The 27,779-nt window shown below is 52.8% G+C and overlaps 2 protein-coding genes and 1 long non-coding RNA gene across 7 annotated transcripts in view; 2 read left to right on the top strand and 1 right to left on the bottom strand.

The window, feature by feature from the left end:
- Rnf157 (ring finger protein 157) overlaps positions 1 to 21,731 on the top strand; it is a 75,914-nt gene extending 54,183 nt beyond the window's left edge. The window contains exons 5-20 of one of the 4 annotated variants that reach the window (XM_047543407.1): positions 143 to 260; positions 686 to 752; positions 1,046 to 1,089; positions 1,440 to 1,487; positions 3,502 to 3,573; positions 4,093 to 4,252; positions 4,458 to 4,570; positions 6,775 to 7,013; positions 7,690 to 7,798; positions 9,348 to 9,459; positions 10,017 to 10,189; positions 10,383 to 10,448; positions 11,502 to 11,562; positions 13,285 to 13,395; positions 17,544 to 17,584; positions 19,095 to 19,232. In XM_047543407.1, the coding sequence (XP_047399363.1) occupies positions 143 to 260; positions 686 to 752; positions 1,046 to 1,089; positions 1,440 to 1,487; positions 3,502 to 3,573; positions 4,093 to 4,252; positions 4,458 to 4,570; positions 6,775 to 7,013; positions 7,690 to 7,798; positions 9,348 to 9,459; positions 10,017 to 10,189; positions 10,383 to 10,448; positions 11,502 to 11,562; positions 13,285 to 13,395; positions 17,544 to 17,584 (1,534 nt within the window). In that variant the 3' untranslated portion in view covers positions 19,095 to 19,232. Of the gene's footprint in view, positions 1 to 142; positions 261 to 685; positions 753 to 1,045; positions 1,090 to 1,439; positions 1,488 to 3,501; positions 3,574 to 4,092; positions 4,253 to 4,457; positions 4,571 to 6,774; positions 7,014 to 7,689; positions 7,799 to 9,347; positions 9,460 to 10,016; positions 10,190 to 10,382; positions 10,449 to 11,501; positions 11,563 to 13,284; positions 13,396 to 17,543; positions 17,585 to 19,094 lie in introns of all 4 variants that reach the window. The other 3 variants (XM_047543408.1, XM_047543405.1, XM_047543406.1) reach the window with 3 other exon arrangements.
- LOC124979125 (uncharacterized) lies at positions 16,519 to 22,711 on the bottom strand. The gene is made up of 4 exons (XR_007107635.1): positions 22,231 to 22,711; positions 18,894 to 19,098; positions 18,053 to 18,225; positions 16,519 to 17,559 (listed from the first exon to the last, which is right to left on the bottom strand). It is a non-coding gene; the product is annotated as an uncharacterized LOC124979125 (long non-coding RNA).
- Positions 22,674 to 27,577, top strand: Foxj1 (forkhead box J1). Of its 2 annotated transcripts, XM_047543409.1 has the most exons (3): positions 22,674 to 22,987; positions 23,486 to 24,154; positions 25,803 to 27,577. In XM_047543409.1, exons 2-3 carry the CDS (start codon positions 23,657 to 23,659, stop codon positions 26,568 to 26,570), a joined length of 1,266 nt encoding a protein of 421 aa, XP_047399365.1. In that variant the 5' UTR covers positions 22,674 to 22,987; positions 23,486 to 23,656; the 3' UTR covers positions 26,571 to 27,577. The 2 variants fall into 2 exon arrangements, with proteins under 2 accessions (XP_047399365.1, XP_047399366.1); XM_047543410.1 differs by lacking the exon at positions 22,674 to 22,987 and having other exon boundaries at positions 23,009 to 24,154.
- Positions 27,578 to 27,779: the final 202 nt, after the last annotated feature.

Here is a 27,779-nt window from a genome sequence, read left to right on the forward strand (position 1 = left end):
CTCTTGCCTGGTGAAAGAAATAGCTTAGAAAGGGCCTTCCTCTCCTGTGCTAGAGCCTGTTGAGAACGGAGAACAGGTAGGAGACAGGGAACTGTTAAGTCACCTGGTCTAGATTTTGCTGTGCTTCCTACCTTGTCCATAGCTACATTCCAAAAGATGACAGCCTGCAGTCGGAGACCGTGTACTACAAGCGAGGGGTGTGCCAGCAGTTCTGCCTGCCCTCCCACACCGTGGACCCCTCGGAGTGGGCTGAAGAGGAGGTAAGCTGTCTGCTGGGAACTCCTCACGTAGATACAGAAGGGCCTGGGGAGACAGATCCAGGCGGGCAGCAGAGCCTCTGCCCAGGTACCTGAAGGCTGAGCTTGCCTTGAAGCTTGTGATCTCTTCATTTCACATCGACAATATACCTACCTCATTAGTTCTTCTCTTTCAAAGCAGCTTGTGAGCCTCAGATACTTTGAGAGATTCATGTTCAAAGAAAAGAAGTTGCAGGTTAGGGGACTTTAATTCCATGACATTTTTAAAGAGAAATTGGTAGGGTTCTGATAGGCAGACTTGGGTCACACAAGCTTGACCCGTGAGGAGCAGAGATGAGGTCGTGCGTCCCGACTGCCTGCCTTTTCAGATGGCTACTGTGCTGTCTCCACGTGCTTAGTCCTCTCTTGTCTTCTTGTCTTCCCTGCAGCTTGGCTTTGACCTGGACCGAGAGGTCTATCCTGTGGTGGTCCATGCTGTGGTTGATGAAGGAGATGGTAGGGGGGATTTCTGTCTTTTGCTGTGTATGCTGCCTTTTGTGGCGCAGTCCTGGCAGAAACCTGGGCCCCAGATCAGCACGCCGGCTCTGTGGCCTCAGTCACGCAGTGTCTTTCCTCTCACATCCGTGGTTCCCAGCTTCTTGGGCCAATGTGAAGACGGTTGGGCTGCACAGCGTGCCCCTCTGGTGCTGGCCCAGCAGGGTTGGTTCACCACCCTGTGGGAATTGGGAAGGGAGGGCATCAGTATGTGTTGTCTGGCTGTCTGCTTCACACATGTGCCTCTGTTTCAGAGTACTTTGGCCATTGCCATGTCCTACTGGGTACTTTTGAAAAGGTAAGTAACTTCATTATATCTTTAGCCCTTTCTTTTGTGCAAGGACACCATGGTAGGCTGGCAGCCTGGGCTCAACACAGTGGTCCAAGTTGGGAGGCTGTGGTGGTGTTGAAACAATGTCACCCTGGGGGCTGTGCTCAGGCAAGTTCCCGCTCTGCCACCACCTTGCTGCGTGGTCTTTGACTCCTCAGCCCTCAGTCTCTTCTGAATGTGCAACAGACGGGCTCCTTGTAAGGCCCTAGGTGTTCAGCCTCTTGATCCCACTCTGAGTGCCCAAGAACAGGCGTGACTGAGAAGACTGGCAGAAGGGGGTGTGCTTTGTCGCCTTACCCACCATGTTTTCATTCCAGCACACAGATGGGACTTTCTGCGTCAAACCCCTCAAACAGAAACAAGTGGTAAGTACCCAAGACCAAGGGCTGCTCCTGTTTGGTTACCCTGACACACACCCACCTCCTCCTCTCTGTTTTTCTCTTTTCTGTTTTTTAACTCTTTATTAGCATTCCTCTTACCCTCTTTCCTTTCTTTCTTTTAATTAAAGAAGGAGGGGAGGAAAAAGGGAGTGCTTTTGTGTGTTAGAAACCATTTCGGGGTCCTGGAAGAAATACTGGGTTTTGGTACCTATAGTGTTGCAAAATTGTTAGTGTCGAGGCAACAGTTATCTGAGCAGTGAAAGGACGAGATTTGCCTCCTGACATCAGATTTAGGGAGAACTCTTTTTATTTAAAATGTGAGGGTAAGAAACATTTTAAGCAACAGGATCCAATTCAGGGTCACCCAGAGCCCTTGGCTTGATTTATCCCCTTGTTCCTTTTCTAAAATTCAGGTTGCTGAGAAGCCTCAGCCCCACCACGTGCAGAGGTAGTAGGAGGTGTCATGGAGGGAAGAGAGGGTGGCTGGGTGGGAGTCAGGTTGGCCTTGGTTGAGGTACATAGAAAGGCCACTCTGTAGATAGGTGAAAGGTACCTGAAATTTTCAAGTATTCATCCTTTTGGGTTAGGAACTTGCCCCTCTTTCAGTGAGGTCAATAGAACTCAATAATACCTTAGTGTAAATTAGTTGATTGTGTCCTTTTCAGTATAACCACAGGGTTAAAGCAAGGTTTAGAGGCAGAGGAGGCCACAGATTCTGGCCCAAGGCACCACCTGGGCAGGCCCAGCCATGGTGAGTTCCTTCGTGGGGAAGGCCTGGTTCTCCAGGAGGCCTGGGTATAATAAGAAGGCTAGAGTGGCTAAAGGAAAATGTTTTATCTATCTTCCTGTTGCTTGATTTGCATTAGCAGCAGGCTGTGCAACCGAAGAGTGAGATGTGAAGTCAGAGTCAGGCTTCACATCTGTGTGCTGGGCACAGAGGTGAGGTGAGGCAGAAGAAAGGAATGGGCGCCTAAAGGGAAGGAAGGGAAGCACCAGCTCAGGCCCTGACAGCCCAGGCTGGAGGGAGAGGAATTGCGCATTGGCGGTCAGGGTTTTAAGAAACAGGACAGGGTCCCCTCTTGTCTCTACAAGAGTTCAGTTTTGATTCTTCACACTTGGATAAATCCTACTCCCTATTGTCGTTTTGTTGGTACTAGGAATTGAACCCAGTTGCCCTCAACCATTGAACCACATTCCCAGCCCTTTTATTTTTTATTTTGAGACAAGGCCTCACTAAGTTGCTGAGGCTGGCTTTGAACTTGCGATCCTGCTTCAGCCTCCCAAGCCACTGGGATTACAGGCATGCACCACTGTGCCTGGCCCATTCCTACTCCTTTCTTTATAAAAAGAAAGAAAAGAAACAGGTCCAAGGACTGGGTGTAGCTCAGTGGTAGAGCACTACCAAATATCTGGCATTTGTGTAGCATGCATGAGGCCCTGGTTCAATCCCTAGCACCAAGAAGAAAAAGAAGAAGAGAAGAAACAGGACCAAGGGGTAATTTTGCTACAGGGTAGAAAAGGGGTGTCTTTGTGCTGGAGGGTGCCTTGCGCCTCTTTTAAGTCTTACATCTCCCTTTCATCTACATTTTTCTGTCTCCCTCTTTTTCCTTGCCCATTTCTTCTTTCTTTCTCTTTTCTATTCCTTTATTTTTATGTCTGAACTGAACTTTTCTTACACAGCTAGTGCTTATATTTTGAGACATACCCTTTCTTGACTGTCCACAATAGTGAGCCACAGTACAAATATTAGTTTACTAATTGTGAAATGTTATAGTCCCTGTTGTATATAATGGTGGGTGAATTAAACATTCAATTTTCTTTCCCCTCTCAAAGAGAAAACATAAGTAAATAAAAGCATCTTTTACTCTTCAGGCCTGCGAGTTCTTTCATCATGTGAATCAGTAGTCCTGGGTTACTGTGGGGTGGGGTGGGTTGGGGGCTCCTACCCTGTCTCCCAGCAGGGTTGGCCTGTCCTTGAACATCTCTGTTTGCTGTTCAGGTAGATGGGGTCAGCTACCTTCTTCAGGAGATCTATGGAATTGAAAACAAGTACAACACACAAGATTCTAAGGTAAATTTCATCTGAAACTCTGAATGTCCCCTGCCTCCCAGCAGGGGAGCAGCTCTCTGATGAAGCCAAGATGGAGGAATTGAGCGAGCCACACCCTGGAGTCAGTCAGGCCATAGAAGAGAGTTTTTGGTTCCTTATTCCAGGTCATCATGCTTGTGTCATTTGGAAGCGGAGGCGGAGGCTGCTCTGGCTTCATTATCACGTTCTGCCATTCCTGAGCTTTTTCCCATGCGGGTCTTCCATTGCCTTTCACCTAGGTCCCTTCAGCTCAGGCCATCAGAGGCCAAAGCTGGCCCCAGGGCTTGAGCTCAGGTGGTTAGTCCTGGTCTCTCCCCTTCGGAGAAGCAGTTCCCAGAGGCAGCGGGAGTAGGCTGGTGGAGCACTGGGTAAACTGTCAAGTCCAGGGTCAGCGTGGATCTTGTCCTCACTGCTTGCCTCAGCTCTTCAGCCATGCTGCCTGGTAAATGAAGTTTGTGACTAGAAGGTCTTTGTGGGCTGAGCGTCTGTCTCCCTGGCCAGGTGGCTGAGGACGAAGTGAGCGATAACAGTGCCGAGTGTGTGGTGTGTCTCTCGGATGTCCGGGACACCTTGATCCTGCCCTGCCGCCACCTCTGCCTCTGTAACACCTGTGCAGACACCCTGCGCTACCAGGCCAACAACTGCCCCATCTGTCGGCTGCGTAAGCCCCAGCAGGGGAGTGAGAACAGGGTCGAGGCTGGGAGGATGGTGGATCACAAGGCCGCAGAGCACACGCTGCTGCAGGGTTGGCAGACGCCATGGGTGGCGGGGAGGGCAGTGCAGGGACAGTGTGGTTTCTGCCTGGGCTCTTGCTCATCTTTAATCCTGCAGCAGGATGTCCTGATTGCCTGTTTCCTTCCTCACAGCCTTCCGGGCCCTGCTTCAGATCAGAGCCATGAGGAAAAAATTGGGTCCCTTGTCCCCAACCAGCTTTAACCCCATCATTTCTTCCCAGACATCTGACTCTGAAGAGCATTCAGTAAGTTGGGCTCAGAACCATGGTCTCTCTGAAGTCAGTATTCTCTAGAGTCCTTGCTAGCTTTTTTTTTTTTTTTTTAAACCTTTCATCCTTCTTTTGGCATTGTAGCAAGGAATTAAACCTGAGCATGCCAAAGAATTTAGTAGGCTGGCTGAGATCGTGGCGAGCTAAAACCAACCAACCAACCAACCAACGTTAAGTTGAATGGAAAGTTGAATACTGGTCTTTAAAACCTCCCCTTCCTCCTTGGGAACTTGGTGTCCAGTTTTATTTACATTCCTAGCACCATCTGCTTACAGTGCACTCCAGGGGGGGTCCAGTCTGGAACTCCCCCAGCAGAAACAAAGGGGGTGATTGTTCTGAATTTGAATACAACTTACTATCTTATTTGAATCCTTGAAGAAGGTAACTTTTTCTTTATCCCATTTCATGGCTTCAATGATTTAGGAGCCAAGTAGACAAAGTAATTAACCTCGGTGTCATAATGTAATTGATAGCATTAGAGTAAACTTCCAAGTTTTGCAGTTATGAATAGCAAACAGGACTTTATTTAGATTAACCCAGTGACAGGAGAGATGATTTATTCAGTGAACAGTACTTGGATAATTAGTTAGCTATTTAGGGAGGAAAAAATCAGTTTAGTGCTTTAATCCTTACCAGATAATGAATACAAGATGGAGTAACTAGTTAACTATGTTAAAAGCAAACCAAAAAAAAAAAAATTAAAATTAAAAATCTACAATAAATTGTAGATGATTATCTAGTTGACTTTAGATGAGGGAGGACTCTGAGTTTGCTAGCAATGGAAAACTACAAAAAAAGAATCCATAGCTTTGTCCACATAAAACATTTGAAACTTAAGATTTGTAAAAAGTGACCAGAATTAAAAAACAAACACAAATTATTTAAAGGGGGGAAAAAAAAAAACTAACCCGGCATAGAGGCTAAGTTGCTGAGGCTGACCTCAAACTTGCAATCCTCCTGCCTTAGCCTCTTGAGTCATTGGGATTAAAGGTGTGTGTCACCATGCCCAGCTAACCAAAAAATTCTTAAGAGAGGAAATAAAGCTGGTTAATAATACCTTTTTTAAAGTTCAAGCTGGGCGTGGTAACACACACCTGTGATCCCAGCAGCTCTGGAGGCTGAGGTAGGAGGATTGTATGTTCTAGGCCAGCCTGGACAGTTTGGTGAAACCCTACCTCAAAATAAAAAATAAAAAGTATCGGGGGTATAGCTCGGTGGTAGTGCATCTGGGTTCAATCCCCAGTATCACAAAAAAATTAAAAATATGAAGTTCAACCAGGAGTGGGATGCAGCTCAGTGGTAGAGCAATTATCCTGCATGTATGAAGCCTGAGTGTGATCCCCAGCATCACAAAAAATAGAAAAAATTTGAGCCACATTAAAAATCAATACTATGTAAATTAAAATGGGATACCATTTCTCACCTTTAGTCACCTTTTTTAGTCATTGAGAAACAAAGCAACTGTATATATTAAAACATTTATACTTAGTAATCTAAGATCTAAAGTTTTAATACCAAGAAAATAATCTGAAAAACATGTTTTGTTTCATTTTACAGTGCAGGGGATAAAACCCAGGGCCTTGTGCATGCTAGGCAAATGCTTTGTCACTGAGCCACATCCCCAGTGCTGTAAAAGATTTATATACAAGAATGTTCATCAGAGCATTGTTTACTGTAGGATGTCTTAAGCACGTTTAAATACCCAGCACTTATAGGAGACTGAAAAGGGAATGTAGCTGAAGAGGTTTTAAAACCAGAAAAATATTTATGTTCCATGAAATAACAGAATATAAAATTGTCACTTGCAGATTGATCATAACTATGTCAATGGAAGAACATATACTAAAATGCTAACAAAAGTTACTTTGGGTAATTGATTATTGGTGTTTTTTTTCCTGTTACTTTGATACATTTTCCAAATTTCCACTAATAAGTACTTATTTCTAGCCCTGGAAAAAAATAGACATTACTAAGAAAAATTTCACCCATGAGCAGGATCTAGGAGTCCGTGGTTCTTTGACTTTCTGTCTTTTCTATGTTTAGTACAAAAGTTTTTCTGGCCAGACCCACCAGACCAGATATAAAGAAAATGGTTTTTTAGCATCAATTAGGAAACTTAATAATTCCATAAACCAAAAAGTACTTAATTCATTTTTTCCACCTGTCTCTCATTCTGCTAGTCCTCAGAGAATGTTCCACCAGGTTACGAAGTGGTGTCTCTTCTGGAGGCCCTCAATGGGCCCCTCACCCCATCCCCAGCAGTCCCCCCACTTCATGTGCTTGGAGATGGCCACCTTTCAGGGATGCTGCCTTCTTATGGTAGTGATGGCCACCTGCCCCCTGTCAGGACACTCTCCCCACTGGACCGCCTATCCGACTGCAGCAGCCAAGGACTCAAGCTCAAAAGGAGTCTCTCCAAGTGAGTAGGTCACCAGCGTGCCCCTGGTGTGCCTCGCCCCCCCCCCCCACCTCATGCTGGTGGCTTCGGGGGCTCTGGGCATGGTAGGCTCTCCTGCTCTTCCCATAACTGCTCAGCATCACGGGAGGCCTGAGGGGAGACTGGGGGAAGTTACCCATCCCCAAGAGATGGAAATAAGACATGTGGGTCCTTGGGAGAATTCCCATTAGGCACACCTCTCGTGTTTTTGGCAGGGAGGGCCTGGGGTACAGGAAAGAGGATGTCCTGTACCTTGGACAGGGCCTCTGAGGCTCCTGGGAAGCACAGGTCAGTCTGAGGCTGAGGGAGCCTCGTGTCTGTGTCTCAAATGCTTAGGAGACGTTTGAATCCAGTGGGGTACAATCACGTTTCTGCAGCTGAGTAAAGGAAGGTGTTTCACAAATGAAAGTGTCGAGACCCTGGCAACTTCAGTGGTTTCCTTCAAGTTCACACAGCAGGTCACTGAAGAAGCTAAAGGCAGAAGAGGTTTCTGTCTCCCCCTAGGGCTCCTCCCGCCTCTCGTTGCTCCAGATGGCAGGGCAGCAGGGTCCTCCTGGTGGTCCTCCTCCTGAGGGGTCTGGTAAGAGGAGCGCAGGCCAGCTCCCTGGTCTCTCCATGGATATTAGACACAGCTGCTTTTCCCTCTGCATGTTCACAGGTCTATTTCTCAGAATTCTTCTGTGCTGCATGAAGAGGAAGATGAGCGCTCTTGCAGCGAGTCAGAGACTCAGCTCTCTCAGAGACTGTCAGCCCAGCACCTTGGAGAGGTCATTTACATTCTTTCCCTGGGTTCTGGCCACCAAGCCTGTCCTGCCTGTGGTCCCTGGCTCCTCAGGTCCCTGCTTTCATTATTCATCAGATATCTTTCTCCATCTTCTGAGGAGGTGGTGACTGCAAAGGTTCCCTGAGATTCAGGAATTCACCCTGTGTCAAGCCTGTGTGTTCCCCAGCATGTGCTGAGATGCAGCAGTGGGGAAGCCACAGAGACCTGCCCTTATGATGCTCCCATGGTGGGGATGGGCACAAAGGGCTAAGTAAAGGACATATGTGTGCCCGTGGCGATGTAGACCAGCATGCTGGTGAGGGAAAGGGTGTGGAGGCTGGAAACGGTTCCAGGAGCAGGGATGAGAGCAGGGGAGAGTGAGCTGCCCAGAGGCCTCAGGAAAGGGTCTGGGCTCGCAAAGCCGCAGAAAGCACTGGAGGACGGATCAGGAGCCAGTGTGGTAGAGTGGCAGAAGACTGGAACTCTCCACCCTGTGTGTCCCAAAGTCCCTGCTAAGCGTTCACTTCACAGTTTATTAGCCATCACTGTCCAGGCTACAGAGCTAAGTGTAGGGGGCCTTCAAAGACAATAAGGTGCCCTTGCCCTCAGGAGCTCAGATCCAGGTGAGACAGCACAGGTGTCACGTACCAGCATGATATCTGGCATGGTGTCGCTGCCCAGTAAGCATTTGCTGAATGAGATGTACCAGTGCTGTAGAAATAAAGAGCACCCCAAACATGGACATAAAATGTCACTGTGGAGATGTACATGATCTCATTAAATGGAGGAGATCAGAAGCAGTGGTATAGAGGTCATTTGAGCTGAATCTTGAACTTTTTTAGACATGAAAGTAAGGGAAGAGAAACATTCTGGTGGAGGCTTGGAGGAGGCCAGGGATACAGTGAGGGTTCGTGGGTCAGCCAGGAGACGGCAGAGCCAGGAGGCAGCTCAGGCGCCCAGGCCGGAACCCAGATGAAGGAAGACCACCTGCAGAAGAGGAAGTGGATCTTGGGGAGCAGTCAGTAGAATTTGCATCTGCCCGGGATGGAGAGGCTGTGTGCCCAGTGACTGTCGGGGAGCGGAGGTGATGTCTGTTTCAGATGGATTGGGCTGGAAGCCGTGGGACATCTATAAGATGTCCTTCTGGCAGTGAAGCCCCTGCTGGCTTTGTGTTCCGTTCCATTGAAAGAAAGCTCTTCATGACTCTGGGGAAACCGGGGGTGTCCCCATGTCACAGCTGCTGGGTGACCTGTGTCACCGGAGCTGCAGTCTTTGTGTGGCCCCAGCAGATGCTGAGCCTCAGGCAGAAGGTGCTGACGGAAGTTGCACCTCCCCTGGGGACAGTCACTCCAGACCCTGACTGAGGAGCAGTGTTGATAGAAGAGAATCCCCAGTGCTGCCTCTTATGACACTCACGTCCATGACGACAGGAGACCTTGTCCTTCCCAGTGTCCCCTTTCTTCCTCATTCCTATCCAGGCCCTGCTCTCACCCCTCCTTCCAGTGTGCTTGACTTGTGCTTGCTTCATATTCTCTTGTGTCCCCTATCCCCAGGAATGTGCTGTCACTCCAGAAAGTGAGAATCTCACTCTGTCATCATCGGGGGCTGTTGACCAGTCATCTTGCACAGGGACACCACTCTCTTCCACCATCTCCTCCCCCGAAGGTATGTAAGGAAGCAGGGAGCAGCTGCTCCCCAACTTAGTCCACAGCTGTCCTGGCACTTCCTCCTCCAGGGATGAGAGCAGCAAGGGGAGGCCTGAGCTGGAGAGGGTCTCATGCTCCTACAGGGAGCTGTGGGAGGTCTTCTCACCACTGTGATGGGGAAAAGCAAACCGGTCCCTGAGGGTGCTCTAAAAGGAGCAGCTGGGCTTGGTGGCGCACACCTGTAATCCTAGCAACTCTTTCTGGAGGCTTGGACAAGAGGCCTGCAAGTTTGAGGTCAGCCTCAACAATTTTGTGAGGCCCAAAGCAACTTAGCAAGACCCTGTCTCAAAATAAGGACGACTGGGGGTATAGCTCAGTGGTTAAGTGCTTCTGGGTTTGGGTTCAATCCCCATTATGATAGATAGATAGATACATAGATAGGAAAAGAAAAAAAAGAAAGAAAGAACCTTTTCAGGGGAGGGCAAAGGAGCCCTTGTGTTCCCCATGCCTAAGCCAGGGGGTCTGCTCCTCAGTGAACTTGACTCCATCTCCCTTCTCCAACTCCTGTTTCCGAAGACCCTGCCAGCAGCAGCCTGGCCCAGTCAGTCATGTCGATGGCATCCTCCCAGATCAGCACAGACACAGTCTCCTCCATGTCTGGCTCCTACATCGCTCCTGGCACTGAAGAGGAGGGAGGAGCCCTTCCTTCCCCCCGGGCCGCCAGCAGGGTTCCCTCAGAAGAAGGAGAGGTAAGGGGAGGGCACTTGCATTGCCCTGATGCTCTCTGCACGTGTGTCCAGAGTAGCTTAATAGGCCACTTTGGCCATGCCAGAGCCAGCTGCAAAGCCCCCAGGAGCACTGGGCAGCATGGCTTTCCCTTAGGCCAGACTCCTGTCATGACAGACCATAACTGTGCCCTTGGGCTTTGTTGCTCTTTTGCAGGGGATGCCAGCAGAGTCTCCAGATAGCAATTTTGCTGGCCTCCCAGCTGGAGAGCAGGATGCAGAGGTAACCTGGAGAGCAGAGAGTGGAACCTCTTCCCTTAGCCAGAGGAACTGCTGCTGTTGACTGGGGCTGGGGTGGGAGAGGGGACCCTGAAGAAGACTTCCCAGGGCTGGGGTGGTGGCTCAGTGGTGGAGCACTTGCCGAGCACACGTGAGGCACTGGGTTCAACCCTCAGCACCACATAAAAATACTAAAGTTAAAAAAAAAAAGCCTTCCCAGGTGACACACCTAGATGAGTCAAGAGGAATACTGGTGCCAGTGCAGTGGCCTTTACAGGCATTCAGAAGAGAGGATCCAAAGTTTTGACACCAGGAAAGTTGGCAAGACTCCATCTCAAAATTAAAAACTAAAAAGGGCAGGGGATGTGATTCAGTGGTAGAGCACCCTGGGTTCAATCCCCAGTATCACAAAAAAAAAAAAGAAGAAGAAGAATTAGAGTATGAGTAGAGGTAAGAGCAGCACACTCTGGTGTGTGTGCCATCCCAGTTAGCAGGGCACACTGACTCCAGTGTGGTAGGTAGGGAGTGAGCTCAAGAGGGACCTTTCCATGCCAGACCCTGGACCTTGGAAGTGTGCGAGCGTCTGCACGGCAGCTGGGCTGCCCCTGACACCGGGGCACGTGTAGGCCTGAGCAGAGAGCCCATCCTGGGACAGGCAGGGTCTCAGTGCTGCGCAGTCCTCGGCTTCACTGTCCTAGAGCCTCTCTCACAGGGCATCGGGATAGGGTTTGGGAGTCTAAGGGTGTCTGAAAGTTTCGATTCCTCCATGATTTGCTTTTTCATTTAACAACTTTTATTTCTGCCTTAGAGAGTGCCAGCTAAGCTGTTAGCAAGGGTATTCCTCATGGCCCATTCTGAGCATGTACCTGAGTGTACACACTACAGGCCGATCTAGCCTCCGCTGGCCTCTTCAGCATGTTAAGCACAGGTGGGAGATGTGCACTGTGGACATGGGCCCTGGAGTTAGGTACCATGGGGATGATTAATTCTGTCTTTAGTCAATCGCTATACTCCTCTAACTGCTTTGTCGACTCATGGGGACTTCCTTCTGTCCTAGGGAAATGACGTCATAGAGGAAGAGGATAGATCTCCAATGCAAGAAGATGGTAAAAGAGCTGGTTGGTCCTATGTGCCCTCATGTTGTGTTTCTTTCCTGGGTGTTCCTTAAGGGATCAAGGAAGGATAGCCACTGTGACTTGGCAGCAGTGCTCAGTTGTGTGACTGTTGGAAGAACATTTGTCTTCTTGAGGGTATTGAGGCAAGCAGGGTATCAGTGACCTCAGCGACCTTCCTAGCTCTTCCTGGGACTCAGCCCAGGAAGTCAGAATGAGGCTGCTGCAGAAGACACAGCTGGTTTGTACGTGCAGTCAGTAGGCCCTGTGCCTTCTTGGCCACTCCCTTGCCTGCCTCCTCAGTTCTCCAGCTGAGCCCCAGAGCTGCCCTAGCAGCCCCCAAGTAGAGCAGCAGGAGCAGCGTCATCCTCTTGGGAGGCAGGATTGTTTGGCTGCTTGCCTGGTTTCACTTTAGTGGAGAAAATGGCTGGCATGACTGTAAGGGAGCCCTCAGGAGGCAGCAGACACGTGAAGCGGGTGGCTAAGGAAAGGCAAGTTTCTGCAGCAGCTCAGCCTAGGCAAGAGCTTCACAGGTTGTCATGGTAATAGCTTCTCTGTAACCCAGGCTTCAATTTTGTCTTCAGTTGGAAGAGTTTGTTTCCAGCGAGGCTGGAAGTAAAGGAATGAAGGCAAGGAAGAAGAGGGGGTGCTGGAAAAGTCACAGAACATGTCACAGGAGCCAAACTCCCATCCCCCTTTGCTCCAGGGCACCTCCCAAGCACACATGTGCCATGGCCTGGAAGCGGTCATGCCAGCAGATGTCATCCTAGTTGCTTCTGCTTTAGTGTCGGCCGTTGCTTCGGTGTGTCAGGGTGTGCATGCAGACTGGACAGGTTCCACTCCAGCAAGAGCCTGAGGAGAGGCCACTTCAGAGGCCAGGGCCCCTCCCACTCCTGCACACCGGCCTAGGGCTTGAAGCTTCACATGCTATGTGGGTGATTTTAGGGCCCCAGGCTCTAGAGTCACCCTGGGCAATAGTTCCCCCAAAGGATATTTGCTTCTAAGGGGTGCAGGGTGGCCAGGTTTTTTCCACCGGATTCCGTAGACTGCACGCAGTGGATCTGTTTTCTTCTCTCCTTTTCACCAAGGAAACAAGGGGTAGTTCAAAAAAGGTCTTCTAGAACGTTCCCATCCCCTCTTACATGTCTGTAGGTTTCTAGGCAGTCACTGAAAACATACTCAACAACTTTAGTCCTGCAAGAGAGTAAATCATAATTTTGTGAATGTGGTCATTCTGATTTGAAATGCAAAATTATGGATGCTAAGGCCTTTAGTTGTTGTTTTATGTGTTTATCATTTTGCAGAGCCTTGTGGTCATAAACACATCCGCTTGGACCTGAGATAGCCACAGGCATGAGCAGAGTACTGTCCCCGGCTTTCTCCAGCTTCTGCCAGCCGCAGTGTCAGCAGCTTGGCCTGGGCACAGCTGCCCGCCCTGGTGGTCTCTGCAGAGCCTGTGTCCCACAGCCATCTGCAATGATCTGAATTATTAGGGAGCAGAGCTAGAAAGGGGCCAACGAGGGAAACAAATCAGGATGGTGCGAGAACCCAGACATGCCCACACGATTTGATTCCTTTTTTTGTCTGCTCTTTACCCACTTAATTATTGTCTTTTTTTTAACATATGATTTTATTTTTTGTCTCCATCCTTAAGATTTTTATTTTAAGGACAGCAAAGCAGAGAAAAACATAGCCAGCCCCTCTCTAACTGCATTAACTCCCTTACAGGCCAGAGGACATGCGCCTTTCTAGGTATGGAGTGTGACAATAACAATGACTTTGACATCGCAAGCGTGAAAGCACTGGACAATAAGCTGTGCTCTGAGGTCTGCTTACCCGGTGAGTGGCAGTCTGCTGAACATGAGCTTGGTGGGAGACCTCCCTCTGCTCTTACCCTCGCTCCCACCCTTGGTACACCGACTCTTGCCGTGCAGTTCCTGCCGAGGCCTGGGTGTGCTAAGGTTCTGAGAGGAAGTGAGAAGGCCTCCGAAGAGCCCTTGAGTTTTTTGCAGAGTGACTCCTGCTCTGAGAATACTGGGATAGGAAGAGGAGCCAAGAGTCCTCTTCTCACCATTGGGCCTGACCACGCCCCCTCCATCTTGATCTAGCAGATGCCCTGTCAGGTGGTGTCTTGTTTTCATCAGCAGGAAGTTTGGACAGCCAAATACCTCTCTGTGAAGATCCTAGGAAGAGAGCCTGACCCCTTTAAAAGTGAAGTCGTAGCTCCTCAGAGAGAGGACACGTTCGAGTTAGGATCTGAAAGGCATTTGAAAGTCAGCATTTTATAGGCCAGCAAATGGCTTTGTGACCCCCTGAGCTTTAGGTTACCAGTTGCATCTCACACATGATTTGGATCCCAGAGGAGGGGCCAGGAGTCGGGGATGACTCTGCTCCCTGGAGCCCTAACTTTAAATTTGATCAGGGAGTGCTAGGGATACAGCTCAATGGTGGAGCACTTGTCTAGCAAGTGTGAGGCCCCGGGATCAATCCCCAGCTCTGAAAAAAAAAAAATCAGTCAAGCTTGTCAGTGTTCCCCTATTTCTTTTCAGCATACTAAATGGAGTCTAGGATAATTCTGTATAAAGCAACCTTGTTAATCACACTTGAGCACTGACCTCCATGTGCTCATTCAAGGGCTCCAAGAACACTCCTCTAAAAGCCAAGTCCTACCCAAGTGGACCAGGTCTGCCGGCCCCTCCTGGTCTCACTGCAGAGACGCCCTTCACACTGTGCTATTTGCAGTCCTCTCCAGCATCCCCTGAATGAAGACCTGCTTCAGCTTCAGAACCGCCACGCCTGGGTCCAGTGCTTTACTCGCTCCGCGAAGTGGCTGGAGGTGTTGCAGCCACACCACCTCCTGTGGTTGCCACTCTCCATCAGCCTGTGCCAGACGCGGCCCCAGCAGGTCCTGGCCCCACGCTCGCTTGTGTTGGGAGAAGCCAGAGTTCCCGGAGACGCTTCCTCCAGCCTTCCAAAGGGCACTTTGATCATTCTCTAGTTTGTCCTGAAGATACTGCCGGGTCTCTTGATCCTCAGTGAGGCCCTCAGAGGCAGTATCCGCTCTCCTGCTTCTCCTGCACAGGCACAGGGCAGTCCCCCTTCCAGCTTGAGCTGGAGGAGGAGCATCGACCCATGTGGCCGCCTCCGGCCCAGTTAGGCCTGGCCTGGAGCTGCTTGGGATCAGGGCTCACTCACTCCCTGCCTTCCCACTCCTGACCTTGCTTCTGTCTGTCCGTTTGTGTTTCACGTCTTTTTGCCAAATGTAGATCTGTCTGTCTGGTTTGTTTATTTTTTAACTCATTACGTTACCTGACTGTGAAAGTTCATGTTCATTCTGTGCCAGCACTGTCCTGCCTCTGCCCAGTCCAACACCGAGCTTGCTGGCGTGCGCACATTGAGGGCTCTCGCCTATGGTTGTAGACAAGGTCTCTTTTCCTAACCAACAAGGGCCTATATTCAATATGCTAAGATTTTCCTAGAAGAAATATTTGTGAGAACGTATTTCTGTTCCACATAAATGGGCATGCTTCAGTGGTGAAGATTTGTGGGAAGGATTTGTTTTTCATTGGCATCCTTTGTCCAGTCGGGTGAGGATGGTACCTCTGCCTAGCTCTGCCTGTCTCTGTGGCAGCTCTCTGCCAGTCAGCACCCCTCAAAGGCTCCCACACACACTCCTGGTTTTTTGGCAGAGGGAGTTGCTGGAAATTGTGTGAGTCAACAGTGCTGGTAGAAATTGAGCTTATTCTTTCTGCTCCTTCTTCTTCTTCCTAACTCCCTCTAGCCAACATGTTTATTGATATTTATTCCCTTCCTGAATTGTGGGAGGGGAGGGCAGCAAGACCAGATGGAAGGAAGTAGCCCTGGAGTTCCTCATGGTGACTTCTAGAGCCAGCAGTTTTGAGATTAAACTGGGTTCACAGTTTGGCCAGACATGAAATCAAACACCTGTGGCAGCTATTGGGAGAGGGACTTAGATATAAATAAGTACTGTAAATGTCCATCATGTCCTCAGCAGAGGTCCACAGGCTCTGGTGGGAAAGGGAATGTGCATCTTCTCTCTTAGCAAAATGTTTCTCTGGTTCTGCTGTTAGCATTATACCAATAGCAAAGCTGGGAGAGTCTCTGGAAGTATCAGGAAGTATCAGACAGGAGAATCCACTGTGGAGGCCCAGTGGACCAACTGAGCATCTGCACACTCAGCTGTGCAGTCAGACTCCCACCCTACCATGAGACACGCCCAGGCTAGCTCTGCTCCTTGCGGTTCCTGCAGGCAGGGTTCCCCATCAGAACTGTTTTCCTGCGCACTGGTCCCTGCCTGAGTCTGCTTCCCTTTTCAAGTGCCTGCTGCCCCCTCCAGGGGAGTCCAGTGGGGAGCGGGGCCCAGGGAGCACTATGCTCGCCCTGTGCCATGCTCACACTGCTCTGCAAAAGACCCCTCCTCACCACTTCTCTCATACTGGGTTAGTGGGCACCTGGTAATTCCAACCCCTCTTCCCCTAAGAAGCTTCCAGGTCTTCTAGAGCCCAAGACTCAGAGTGGGTTTCTGGTTCTCCACACTGGGGAATGGAATGTCCTGAGATTGCTTCTGAAAGGTTCTCCAAGGGGGGAGTCTGAGCTGACAGGGGGTAAAAGTAGGATTTCATAGCCATGCGAAGTTGAGGTGGTGCCAAGGAATGGAGTGGAATACGCCCTAGGTGGCAGGAGGTGATGTGGGCGGGTGACAGTTCTGGGGAAAGGCTCTGGATGGTCTGTGTGGTGGAAGAAGGCAAAAAGGGATGTGAGGGCACTCTGGCTGTCACCTGTCCCCCTGCTGACAGCAGGGCCAGTTCAGCTCATCTGGCTGGCGAGGCAGGTGTCCTCTTCCTCCCTCACCGCTTCATGTATGTCCCTCCCAAAGCTGCCTGCTCAGCCAAAGAGAATGACCTTCCCCAACAGAGGAGGACCTTTCTTCAGACACTCCCCTTCTAGAACCTCCAAACAAGCTCTCGAGTAAAAAGGCAAAGATAACTTGGGTTTTTTTAGTGTAAATACAAATATTAGCTTAAAATCATTGCATTGTACAGGACTGGGCATGTCCAATGAAATCTTATCGAGACATGAATTCAATTCACTCCTCTCTCCAGGCTTCATAACCCAAGTCTAAGATGCTGCTAGGAAAGTTTGCACATTGTAGACACTAAGGGAAAATCTAAATTAAGTTTCTATTTCCCCTGGAGAGAAGTTGCAAAAACAATTGAACTATCACAGCCCTTAAATGTAATTAGGGGGCTGGGGTTGTAACTCAGCAGTAAAGCAATTGCCTAGCACATGGGAGGGACTGGGTTCAATCCTCAGCACCACATAAAAATAAAGATATTGTGTCTGTCTTTAAAAAAAATGTAATCAGGGCTAGTTAGAGGCAGGACTGGGGATGCCAGATCTCCCTCAAGTGCTCCCACACCTGCCTCCAGAGGTCTCTTCATTCCCCACTTCCGATCGCCCCAACAGGAGTCAGCTGGAAAGCCCCTGTGCCTTCCCGAGGGCTTTCAAGTACCCAAACTCCATTTGCTGGCTGGAGGGTGGGCTGGATCCAGCAGGCCACCATGGCAGACCTAAGAGGGGTGTCTTCCTTAGCACTGGGTCTGCTCTGCAGCCAGCTTGCCCCCAGAGCAAACTGGGGAGGGGCAGTGGTGGGGCTTTCCAGGAGAAAGGTGTCTCATTCTGCAGCCATCTCTCCTCTTGCCAGAGACTTCCATCTGAGTCTTGAGTCTGGTCCACTAGGAGCTGATTTGCAGCCCTGGCTAAGGCTCCTGGAAGGTAGAGCTTGCACAAAGACTTCCGTGAGTTCAGTCCTGACAGCCTCCTGGGCAGCTCTTGGCCCAGTCCCCTGGTGTGCCCGCAGCTGTGGCGGTGGTGGTAGTGGTGTGGCTGCTGCTGTTTTTATTTGTGTGTGCATGTGTGTCTTCTCTCTTGTTTACCATTTGCTTTTGGTCTTTCCTACTGAACAGCCGCAGTTCCGGAGTCCTGCCCCATAAACATTGAGGAATAGGTATGAGATCTACCAAATTATATAAATGAACAAACAACTCATTTTATTTGGGGTTCCTGACCGAATGGGCAGGATTGCCTGATATTCCTCCTGCCCCGCTTAGAGGGGAAGAAGCACCTTCGTGTCTCAAGGAGTAGAGATCCCATGGGCAGTTTGGATGTCCACTCCCCTTCCCCTGGGCTCCCCCACACTCACTGCTGTTATCCCCAGGATGGACTGCTACACCAGGACATGCCAGGGCATGAGCACTTGATACCTGCTTCATTCTAGTGTTTCTGCCACTAAAGGGTTTCATGTCTTGAGCTGGCCAAACTCTAGGCTGATCCCAGCCATGTGTCAGGAGCTCCGAACCATGCTCTAGAGTTGGCTGACCTTGACCCCTGAAGGAGCCCTCTGATGGGCCAGTGCCATGCTGGGCGCTGGAGTATAACAATGAACACACCATGGCCAGCACCAGGAGGTGCTTACCTGTGATGGAGGAGTGAAGGGGCCTGTGGTTTCCGCAGTGTGAAGAGGGAAGTGGAGGTCAGGCTGCTGGGAGGCGCCTTGTGAGGGGAGGCCAGAGGGTCCATGGGACAAAGGGCTTTCCTACACAGCAGGGAAAGGACTTCATCCCACAGGTGGAGGTGGCTCTAGCTGCCCTGGAAGGAATGGACAGGCAGAGCCCATTTGCAGGGGAGATAGGAGTGTGGTCTGAACAAAGCCTGGGGGATGGTTGCTCGCACATTCTGCCAATCAGGGCTCAGCCCCTTGATGGTTGCCTGGTCCTCACAGCAAACCTGAGGGCAGCACATGCCTCCCATATGGCAGATGAGAAAGCCATTGCTCAGGACCACACAGTTAGCATGTTGTAAGCGTGAAGCCCAGGTATGTGTGAACAAAGTTGTACACAACTAGCATGTGTGCAGAGAGGCACCAGGAATGGGTTTCTAGCCCGGTGCGTCTCCTGAGCTGCCGGCACCAGCTGCTCCAGGGCAGGAAGAGATGAAAAGCAGAGAGGTGGGGGAGGGCTGCCGGATCATCACCCCGCCCTCTGACTGAGTGCCTCTGTCCCTTGCACCCCCTGGGTGGCAGCCCCTTCCTGCTCCCCATTTGGCTCCCACAGCAAACACTTGAGGGCTGGAACTAGCATGCTCTTCACTGCTTCCCAATTCCACCTGCCCTAGGAAATAGCTAGGCCCAGTTTCCTTTCCCTTGTCTCACAACACAGACAAACTCCAGAACCAAATAACTAACATGCCAGAGTGGATCCTAGGGTACATCTGTCATGTCCCCCTCTGTCTGTGGGCCACCATGGCAGTGACTGTACCTGGCTCATGGGGGTGGGAACAGCCCCTCCACATCGTCAGTGTCTGCTTCTTCCTGTTCTTTCTCGTGCGTTCTGGAGTTTCAGGTCACACACATCCTGCTAGCTTCCGTGTCAAACTCCCAGATTCCCCGTCGCGATATGCCAAGAGGACTTGGCCTAAGGCTGGACGGGCTCCTGTAACCTTTGACGTTTCTTCTCCAGATACCTGGCAGTCAGATGACAACGTGGTCAGCCGTCTGAACACCCAGCACCGGCGCTTATCCTCTGGCAGCCTGGAGGACCCCGAGAACAGAGCCTGCATTTGGGGTCCTTTGGCTGTCTGAGAGCACCTGCCCAGTACCTGGGCCCCCATCCTTGCATTCCGTCCATCCTCACTGGACCACTGGCCTCCCAGGCGTGCTCAGCAACTCAGTGTGGACTTTGATATTCACATGAAAGCTAGATGTGGAGTTCAAGCCACTCCTCCCACTACTCATCTACTGGTACCATGATCCTTCCTCTTACAAAGGACAGGAAGCCCTCCTTTCTCCTCCTGAGCTGATGCCACTCAGTGAACTGCAGAACTGCAGCTCCAACCCATGAGACCCTTTGCAGAGACTGGACTGCATCTGCTATACCTGATCAGCAGGTGGAGCCAAGAGCCTGGGGTTACTTGTTCTGCATCTTTTTCTCCTTTCATGGGGTAGACTAAGCCGACTCAGTGTTGGCAACTTTGTTACCAACACCCATCTGGTAGTTTCTAGTCTCTGGAACCTCATAGCCAAGGGTGGTTGGGGGATGGCTGCTGCAAGGAGGGAGGCCATCTTGCACTGTATGTGGTTTCCCTCACAAAGCATTAGGAGCACTTTCTCAAGGATGAGGGAGATGGTGGCATCCAGAGGCTGGTTAAAAAACCAGGTCTTCCTTCTGGTAGCAGAGTTGGTCTGCATCTCATGTGCCTGTCTGCTTCAGAAGGAGCCCTGAATCTGAGAGCCTAGTGATGATCACCCTTCAAGAAGCCTTCTGATCAGGTGGGGAGGCCCGGGACTCTACCAGAGGTGACATTTCAAGAAGCGTACCTCTGGACCACCTCTGTATGCAGAGTGCTGGGACTGTTGTACGTTACCATATTTTGTCTTCACTACGGCCTCTTGCCCCCATCTCCACCCCTTTTTTTTAATAGTTGGAGAAATAGACTGAGAGAGATGGACCAGTGGTTCTCAAAGTGGTGCCGAGGATCACCAAAGGAAATGGTGGAGAGCCTTGAGCTAAGACCAGGCTGTGACCTGGGAGCCAGTGTTGGGGCTTCACTTCCAGGACCCTCCCCATCCTCTGTTTTCCTCTGCTGTCTAGACTTCTGAGCATGATAGGTGAAGGGGAGGCTAATTGGCGATTTAGAGATGACTATTCTAATCAGCACAGAGAGCCTGCCAGTGAGGCTGGCCCAGAAGCAGTTGGGTGTCACACCTTTCTCATCCTAGTGGACTCTTAAATACATGCCTAGATGCCTTGTCCACTGGTTTTTGGAATAGGGGGTTGTTTAGTGGGATGTGGTATTGTTTGGGAAAAGTTGTTAGAAACAAATATTTGTGAAGATGAGATGTGGGAGAGCCTTAGGCTGTGCCACTGGGACAGGTTGTCTTAGGATTTGCAGTTGTTACCCTAGAAGAGCCTTCAAAAAGAAAAGAAATCCCAGTGCCCAGTGTGTCCTTTGCACCTTCTCTGTGGCTGCAGAGTCAAGGAGTATGATGACTGTTTCAGGTCCTGATGTGCATCTGCCCTCTGAATACTGCAGTGGACCCTGCTGCTCTGTACTACAACTAATGTCCCTTCCTGCAGCATTCCGACAGCCCCTTTCATACTTAAGATTTAAGCCAATATAAGTTGAGCAATAACCCCACCTCAGATTTCTGTGAAGCATGAGCCCCAGAATTAGCAGCAACAGGGAACTTCCCTTAGCCTGAGGTGGGGCGCACAGAACCCCCTCCTCTCAGGGCCAGCAGAAGTTGCAGTGTGACCTGGGAGGATGAGGCAAGTAGCTGAGATGCAGGAGATTCAGGTGAACAGAGTGGCCAGTGGAAGCCATTACTGGCAGCCCTTCCCAGAGTGTCCTTGTCCCTCAAAGCAAGTGTTTGTTCCTCTCCTAGGAAGACCTCAGTTCTGTACAGAGACACCCATAGGTTAGACTGCCCTTTACTCGGTTGCTCAGTTCCTGTTTTCTCCCCACCCACAGCTTTGTTCTCATTTCTTGGCAAGCAGAAACAGCCTGAAGGGGTAGGCCTCATTGGGGACAGGTCAGCTGCCACCCTCCTGCCCTAATCATCATCTGGTGAGACAGTCACATTGTCAGCATTTGCCCAGAGTGGAATAGGGCCTGGCTTCTCCCTGAAGACACCGAATAACTTGGGGGGGGGGGGGGGTGGCTCCTTGGAGCTACACTAGGTCTACATTCTCCATGCCCTGGGGTGCTTTGGTGATCCTGGTTTCCTCACAGAGCTTTTTTGCCTTCTACCCAAATCCATCCCACCAGTTTATACCCCCCAGTGGGGCAACTCCTGGGCACAGACCCAAACACTAAGCTGTCTCACCTGGGAATTAGGTCCTCTCCACCTGCAGGCATTCCAGTTGCTCACTTTGCTTTAGGGCCTGCACACCTGGTGTGTGCAAGTGTGTGTGTGTGTGTGTGTGTGTGTGTGTGTGATGCTGTTGGTGCCATCTGTGTACCCCCTCTCACTCTGGAGTACACTTGTGGGCACACTTCAGTGGGGACATCAAGAATGCAATATTTATGGATTGCTGCATGATTTTAAAAATGAATAAAACTGTTTACAAGGAGAGGAGAGCTGTTATCTACCAAGTAGGCTAATTTGTAGTGGTGGGTATGAGTTCCTCAGGCACTCTTTAATAGTTTATTGGAGAGGATATGGAAGTAGAGAAGAGAGGGCGAGGCATGCTGCTGGGTGGGAGCCCACTGTCTGGCTTTCTGCGTGACCTTCTGGGCACCAAGCCTTCAGCCCCCATCGCTACTCCTGGGCAGAGCTGCTTTTAAACCGGAGAACTCCCAACACTGCAGCTCCTCAATAATTAAACAGTAGGAAAGCTGGTGACAGGAGGGAGGCCGGGAGAGGGGGGAGGGAGTGCTAATCCCCAGTGTCCCCTAGTCTTAGTTCCTCTCACTTAGATGGTGAAATTAACTGGGCAAATGACCCCACTAGGAGAATTTGGCAAGTTGGTGACTTTTACCCACTGGCTTTACTTCCGCGGCTATCAGGGAGAGGGGGCACCTTTGCAGATGCCTCTGGAATATCGGGGCTTCCGGGAGTCTTGCTGAGGATAGGAGACAGAGGAAGCTGCTTACCGGGAAACACTGGATTACCCTACCGCCTTGGTGTCTGCGAGCGGTGTGGCGGTTTCTGAGAATATGAGCGGCAGATGGCATCAGAGAGTCAGACCTGCTGCGGGCACCAGACAGGACACTCAGGGTCGGGAGAGAGGGGGAGGCCGCAGAAACATGAGAAAGTGCCACTCGCGGCCCAGAGAGGAGGAAAGAAAACCCCAAGGATACGGTTCCCAAGCCTGAGCCTGCTCCCTGCCTTGGCCCCTGGAACCCCGGATTCGGTCCCAGGAGCCATCGACGCCTCGAAGCAGCCAGACTCGACGGGTACAGGGACTGGAGGCGGTTCCCGGGGCCTCGGGCAGGAGCCGCGCGCCTCTCCGGTCCCAGCGCGGGGCCCTCGGGCGGGAATGCAGAGATCCCGGACGCGGTGGCGGGTAGGGGGCTGGGTGGCGCGGGAGAGGGCGGCAAAGGAGCGAGTTCGGTGAGAGTTGCCGCCAGAGAGCGTAGCAAGGGCCCGCGGTCTCCTTGGAGACGTGCTGGCCAATGGCAGCGGCGGAAGCTGTTTATGGGGGCGGAGCGTCGCCATGGCAGCAGGAGAAGCCTTTGGAGCCGCTACTTAATGCCGGCCCCGGGGCCGCTGGCGCTCAGAGAAGCGCCGTCGGGCGGGGGGGGCGACTAGGAGCGCTATTGGGGCCCTCGAGCTGGGGCAGAGAGCCGCGGGGGGTGGGAGGAACTTCTTCCAGAACCTTCCTCTGGCCCGGGCTGCGCTCTGAGCCAGGTAAGGGACGGGAAGGCTGTGGGCCAGGGGAAGGGCGGTTATCGGTACCAGCCCGGTCTCCCCTCGGTTCCCGGCGGAAGTGGGCTCGGGGGCTGACATCTGAGGACTTTCGACGAACTCGCTTTCCGCCCCCCTTAACGCTGTCCCCTTCCCGTGACCCTTCATCCTAGTATCTCTTCAGGGACCAGCCCTGTCCCCGCCCTGTCGCACTGCCCTACCAGGACTTCTCGCCCCGTTTCCATTTGTTGCGAGGGGAGGGGTCCTGATTGCCTGCTCTTCGAGAGAAAGGGATACTCTACCATCGTCGCTCTTCCCTCGGCTGCCCTACTCCCTTTCCTCGCATGTCCAGTAAAACCTCGAAGAGAAACAGGGAGAGCCAGGAGGAGCGGTGGGGTCGGACCCGGGGCACCACAGGGCGCTTCCCGGCTGCCGCCGTGCACGCCCCCTCTCCCCTCCGCGGCGGGGGAAGAGCGCTCAGCTCCCACTCTGGTCCCGCAGGCAGGCACCGCGTTCGTATTGGAAGGAGGCGACTCCCGGCTCGCGGGATGGAAGTTCGCCTTCAGGAAGCTCTGTAACCGGAGCCGCGGGAGCCAGAGAGCCAGAGAGCGCGGCGAGCCACTCAGCTCGGCCGGTGGATGTTGACCACCCCCTCGGAGAGTCCCCGCAGACATGGCGGAGAGCTGGCTACGCCTCTCGGGAGCAGGACCGGTGGAGGAGGCCGGGCCGGAGGGCTGCCTGGAGGAGCCCGACGCCCTGGATGACAGCCTGACCAGCCTGCAGTGGCTGCAGGAATTCTCCATCCTCAATGCCAAGGCCCCCTCTCTTCCCCCTGGGGGTACGGACCCCCATGGCTATCACCAGGTGCCAGGTTCCGCGGCGCCCGGGTCCCCCATGGCGGCGGACCCCGCCTGCCTGGGGCAGCCGCATACGCCAGGCAAGCCCACATCATCCTGCACGTCGCGGAGCGCGCCCCCAGGGCTGCAGGCCCCGCCCCCCGACGACGTGGACTATGCCACCAACCCGCACGTGAAGCCTCCCTACTCCTACGCCACGCTCATCTGCATGGCCATGCAGGCCAGCAAGGCCACCAAGATCACCCTGTCGGCCATCTACAAGTGGATCACGGACAACTTCTGCTATTTCCGCCACGCTGATCCCACTTGGCAGGTAGGGGAGGCGCGGGCAGCGTCTGCTCGCTCCCCAATCCTTCCTCCCATCTCACTGGACCATCCCAGATCTCCAAGACCAAGTAGGCACATCCAACCAGGGCCTCCATGGGAGGGCGACCTCCGAGGTCCTCGAAGGAACCCAGTTCTTGGAACTCACTGCCTTTGACTTCCAGAGAGGGAGGAGGGACAGTGTCCTGGGATCAGATGGCTTTAGTGTAAAGATCATGGAGATTCAAAGGGGAACAATTTTTTTATCCAGCAGGCCCAGCCCAAAAACCAGGGCTAGACTAGGCATGGGCAGAGTTTCCTGGGGAGGGTTATGGGCTGAGGGCACATTCTTGTCCCGAGTCCTAGAATCCTAGACACTGTCCTGCCCAAGGACGGTTTGTCAGAGCTAGACTCAAAAATGCAAGGGAGGTGGCCGCCCCCTGCCCCTCAGGCTCTGTATCCTGCCTTTTTGCAGTCGGTTTGGGGAGGACAGTAGTGGGAAGGGTTGGGGGTGTAAAGATCAGCAGCCCCAGTGGAGGGGGTCTGGGCCTTCATAAAGTTGCTGCCCAGCCCCCACTTCAACCCCTCCCCAGTTTCCTGCCTCTACTCCCCCTCTTCTCAGCCGACTCCCTGGGGGGACAATTACCTGAGCCAGGTGGTTTCCACAGGGGCTCTGCCTGCTGCACTGGCTTGTGTTCCAAGTCTCCAGAACCTGGCACAGAGCAGCCAAGGGGCCCAGGCCACCATGTAAACATCCCGACCTTGTTGGGGGGTACTATCCACCCATCTGCCTGCTGTACGAGACTAGGCCCCCATATTCCAGCATGGGTAGGATAAAACTAGGCACCCAAGAATGGACAAGGCAGGAGGACCATGGGTTTGACGCTGAGTAGACATCACTCTGAGAGTCTTCAACAGTCAGGATCCAGGGCTAGTCGGAGTCAGAGGCCTAAGGATGCCCACTCTTCCCTGGTGCACCCAAAGTGGCCAGGCCACAGAAACACAGTCCCCAGCCACTCATGCCCTCACAGAAGTTCAGGCCTAAGCCTGTGCAGCTCAAGCCCCAGGAATGAGCCCTATGCTCCTGGCTAGATAATAATCAACTGAGCTTGGGGTGGGAAGAGACAGCTGTGGGGGGTGAAGGCCCAGGCCAGCAGATCTACTCCACAAACAAGGAAAGTCACCAGATCTGCCCCCTCCAGCACACACACACCGTCCTTGTATGCCCAGCCCCCTCCCTTGACCCACTCACTCACTTCACAGAGAGGGCTAGCCAGGCCAGGCGAGGGAGATGGCAATCCAGGCCCTGGGGGAGCCAAGGGCTTTGGCCAGGGACCACAAGCACCAGGGTAAGGAGGGAGGGAGGGCAGGCGACGGGGGTGGCACTGAGAGCCACCCTGCGGCTCAGAGCTCGGATGACTGAGCAGGCAGATATCCCAGCAACAGAGAACAAAAGCCCCCGACAGCACTCCAGGCTCCCAGTGCCCTGTGGCTGGTGTCCCAGAGCTTCAGCCGCCTGGTCAGAGCAGTGGGTCTGTCCTCCCCTCCCCCATCACAGAGAAGACGGGGAAGCGTGGACAGGAGCACTGGGCACCACTCCATCACCACCGTCCCCACTGATTTAGCAGTTCCTTCTCTTGTTCTCCCCCTGTGCCCAGAATTCCATCCGCCACAACCTGTCGCTGAACAAGTGCTTCATCAAAGTGCCTCGGGAGAAGGATGAGCCAGGCAAGGGGGGCTTCTGGCGCATCGACCCCCAGTATGCTGAGCGGTTGCTGAGCGGGGCCTTCAAGAAGCGGCGGCTGCCTGCGGTCCACATTCACCCGGCTTTTGCCCGCCCCGCTGCTCAGGAGCCCAGCGCCGCACCCTGGGCTGGTCCACTGACGGTGAACACCGAAGCCCAGCAACTGCTGAGGGAGTTTGAGGAGGCCACAGGGGAGGTGGGCTGGGGAGTGGGTGAGGGCAGGCTTGGGCATAAACGCAAGCAGCCACTGCCCAAGCGGGTGGCCAAGGTCCTGCGGCCCTCCAGCACCCTGCTGCTGACCCAGGAGGAACAGGGCGAGCTGGAACCTCTCAAAGGCAACTTTGACTGGGAGGCCATCTTTGAGGCTGGCACTCTGGGTGGGGAGCTGAGCACCCTGGAGGCCCTGGAGCTAAGCCCACCACTGAGCCCCACCTTGCATGGGGACGTGGACCTCACCGTCCATGGCCACCACATTGACTGCCCTACTACCTGGGGGCCTCCGGCGGAGCAGGCTGCCGACAGCCTGGACTTCGATGAGACCTTCCTGGCCACATCCTTTCTGCAGCACCCCTGGGACGAGAGCGGCAGTGGCTGCCTACCCCCAGAGCCCCTCTTCGAGGCGGGGGATGCCACCCTGGCCGCTGACCTGCAGGACTGGGCCAGCGTGGGTGCCTTCTTGTAAGAGGTGGGGCCCTACCCCACCTCCAGACAGTGCCCAGGTCAGGGCCCAGAACTGCCCCCAAACACGGGCCCATGGACACCCCACCGCCCAGGCAGGGGGCTGGGCCAGGTCTCCCTAGGCTGGCCCCATGAGGTCATCTGCTATCAGCCCAGGATGTCCTCAGATTCAAGCCCAGGAGGCTGAGAACTGGGGGCCCAGGACCAGAATCGCCGCCTCCACTCGTCAGCCCCCACACACAGTGTTTCATTGATCTGCGTCTCCCCGCCCCAGGAACTGGCTAACAGGGCCTGCACTATGAGTGGAGGCCTGGAGGGGCCTGGTAAGGCTGGAGAGGGACAGAATAGGCCCTCCCCAGAGCACCTCCACTTCACTCTCGCCTGCTCCCTCCTGCCTCCCCAGGTCGCTATCCAGAGAAAGTTCCCAGGTACAACAAATGCTAATTAGGTGACAGCAAATTAACCCCCTGGGGGCCTCTCCCGGCAGAGCCTCCCCGGGGCCAGGGCAGCAGTGGCTGGGGTGGAGAGTGGCAGGGGATGAACTGGGGGAGGGGGCAAAGAGGAGGCAGAAACGAGGAGGTGGGGGCACAAGATAGGGCAAGGAGATGCTCTGTAAGGCCTCTGGGGTCTTCACCTGGCCCCATCCTTAGGGGCAGGATGGAGGATGTCAGTCCCTAATCTTTGAACCTGACTTGAGGCTAAGGGCAGCAGGGAGTTGAGGTTTTGGGGGGTTAGGGCCCAGCAGCCAAGCTGCAGTGGGGACAGACAGACTAATGTAGTGAGTAGCTTTAGCTAAGACTTAACCGGGAGGGACTGAGCTTGCTGGAACAACTGGGACCAGGAAGGGGGCAGCCCCACGCCCCTGCCTTCACTTGGGGTTGGGGTCTTGCTCCACCCTGACCCCCAGGGCTACGTCCCGCATCCACCCTCCACATGGGGCAATTTAACCTTTTTCATGGAAAGTTATTTACAATAAAAATTTTTTTAAACTAAATTTTTAAAAAATCTGAACAAGGACTTCTACACAGCTTTCTTTGGGAAAGGCGAGGGGTCGGTGGTTTTGAGGGGAGGCGCTACCCAAGGAGTAGTGACTGGGGGGAAGATGGGGGAGCAGTGAGAGCCTGTGGAGAGACCCCAGACGAACTCCCCACAACCTTGGTGTCCCTGGGGAGGAAAGGGCCGAGAAGCGGCTCTCAGGAGTCCCCTGCAGCCT

This window comes from Sciurus carolinensis, chromosome 3 (genome assembly GCF_902686445.1).
Source record: "Sciurus carolinensis chromosome 3, mSciCar1.2, whole genome shotgun sequence".
NCBI lineage: Eukaryota > Metazoa > Chordata > Mammalia > Rodentia > Sciuridae > Sciurus > Sciurus carolinensis.

Excerpts from the sequence above, each read along its gene's own strand:
- Foxj1 (XM_047543409.1), top strand. The coding sequence starts at position 23,657 with ATGGCGGAGAGCTGGCTACGCCTCTCGGGAGCAGGACCGGTGGAGGAG. Across the intron at positions 24,155-25,802 it reads ACGCTGATCCCACTTGGCAG|AATTCCATCCGCCACAACCT; the intron begins GTAGGGGAGGCG and ends CCCTGTGCCCAG.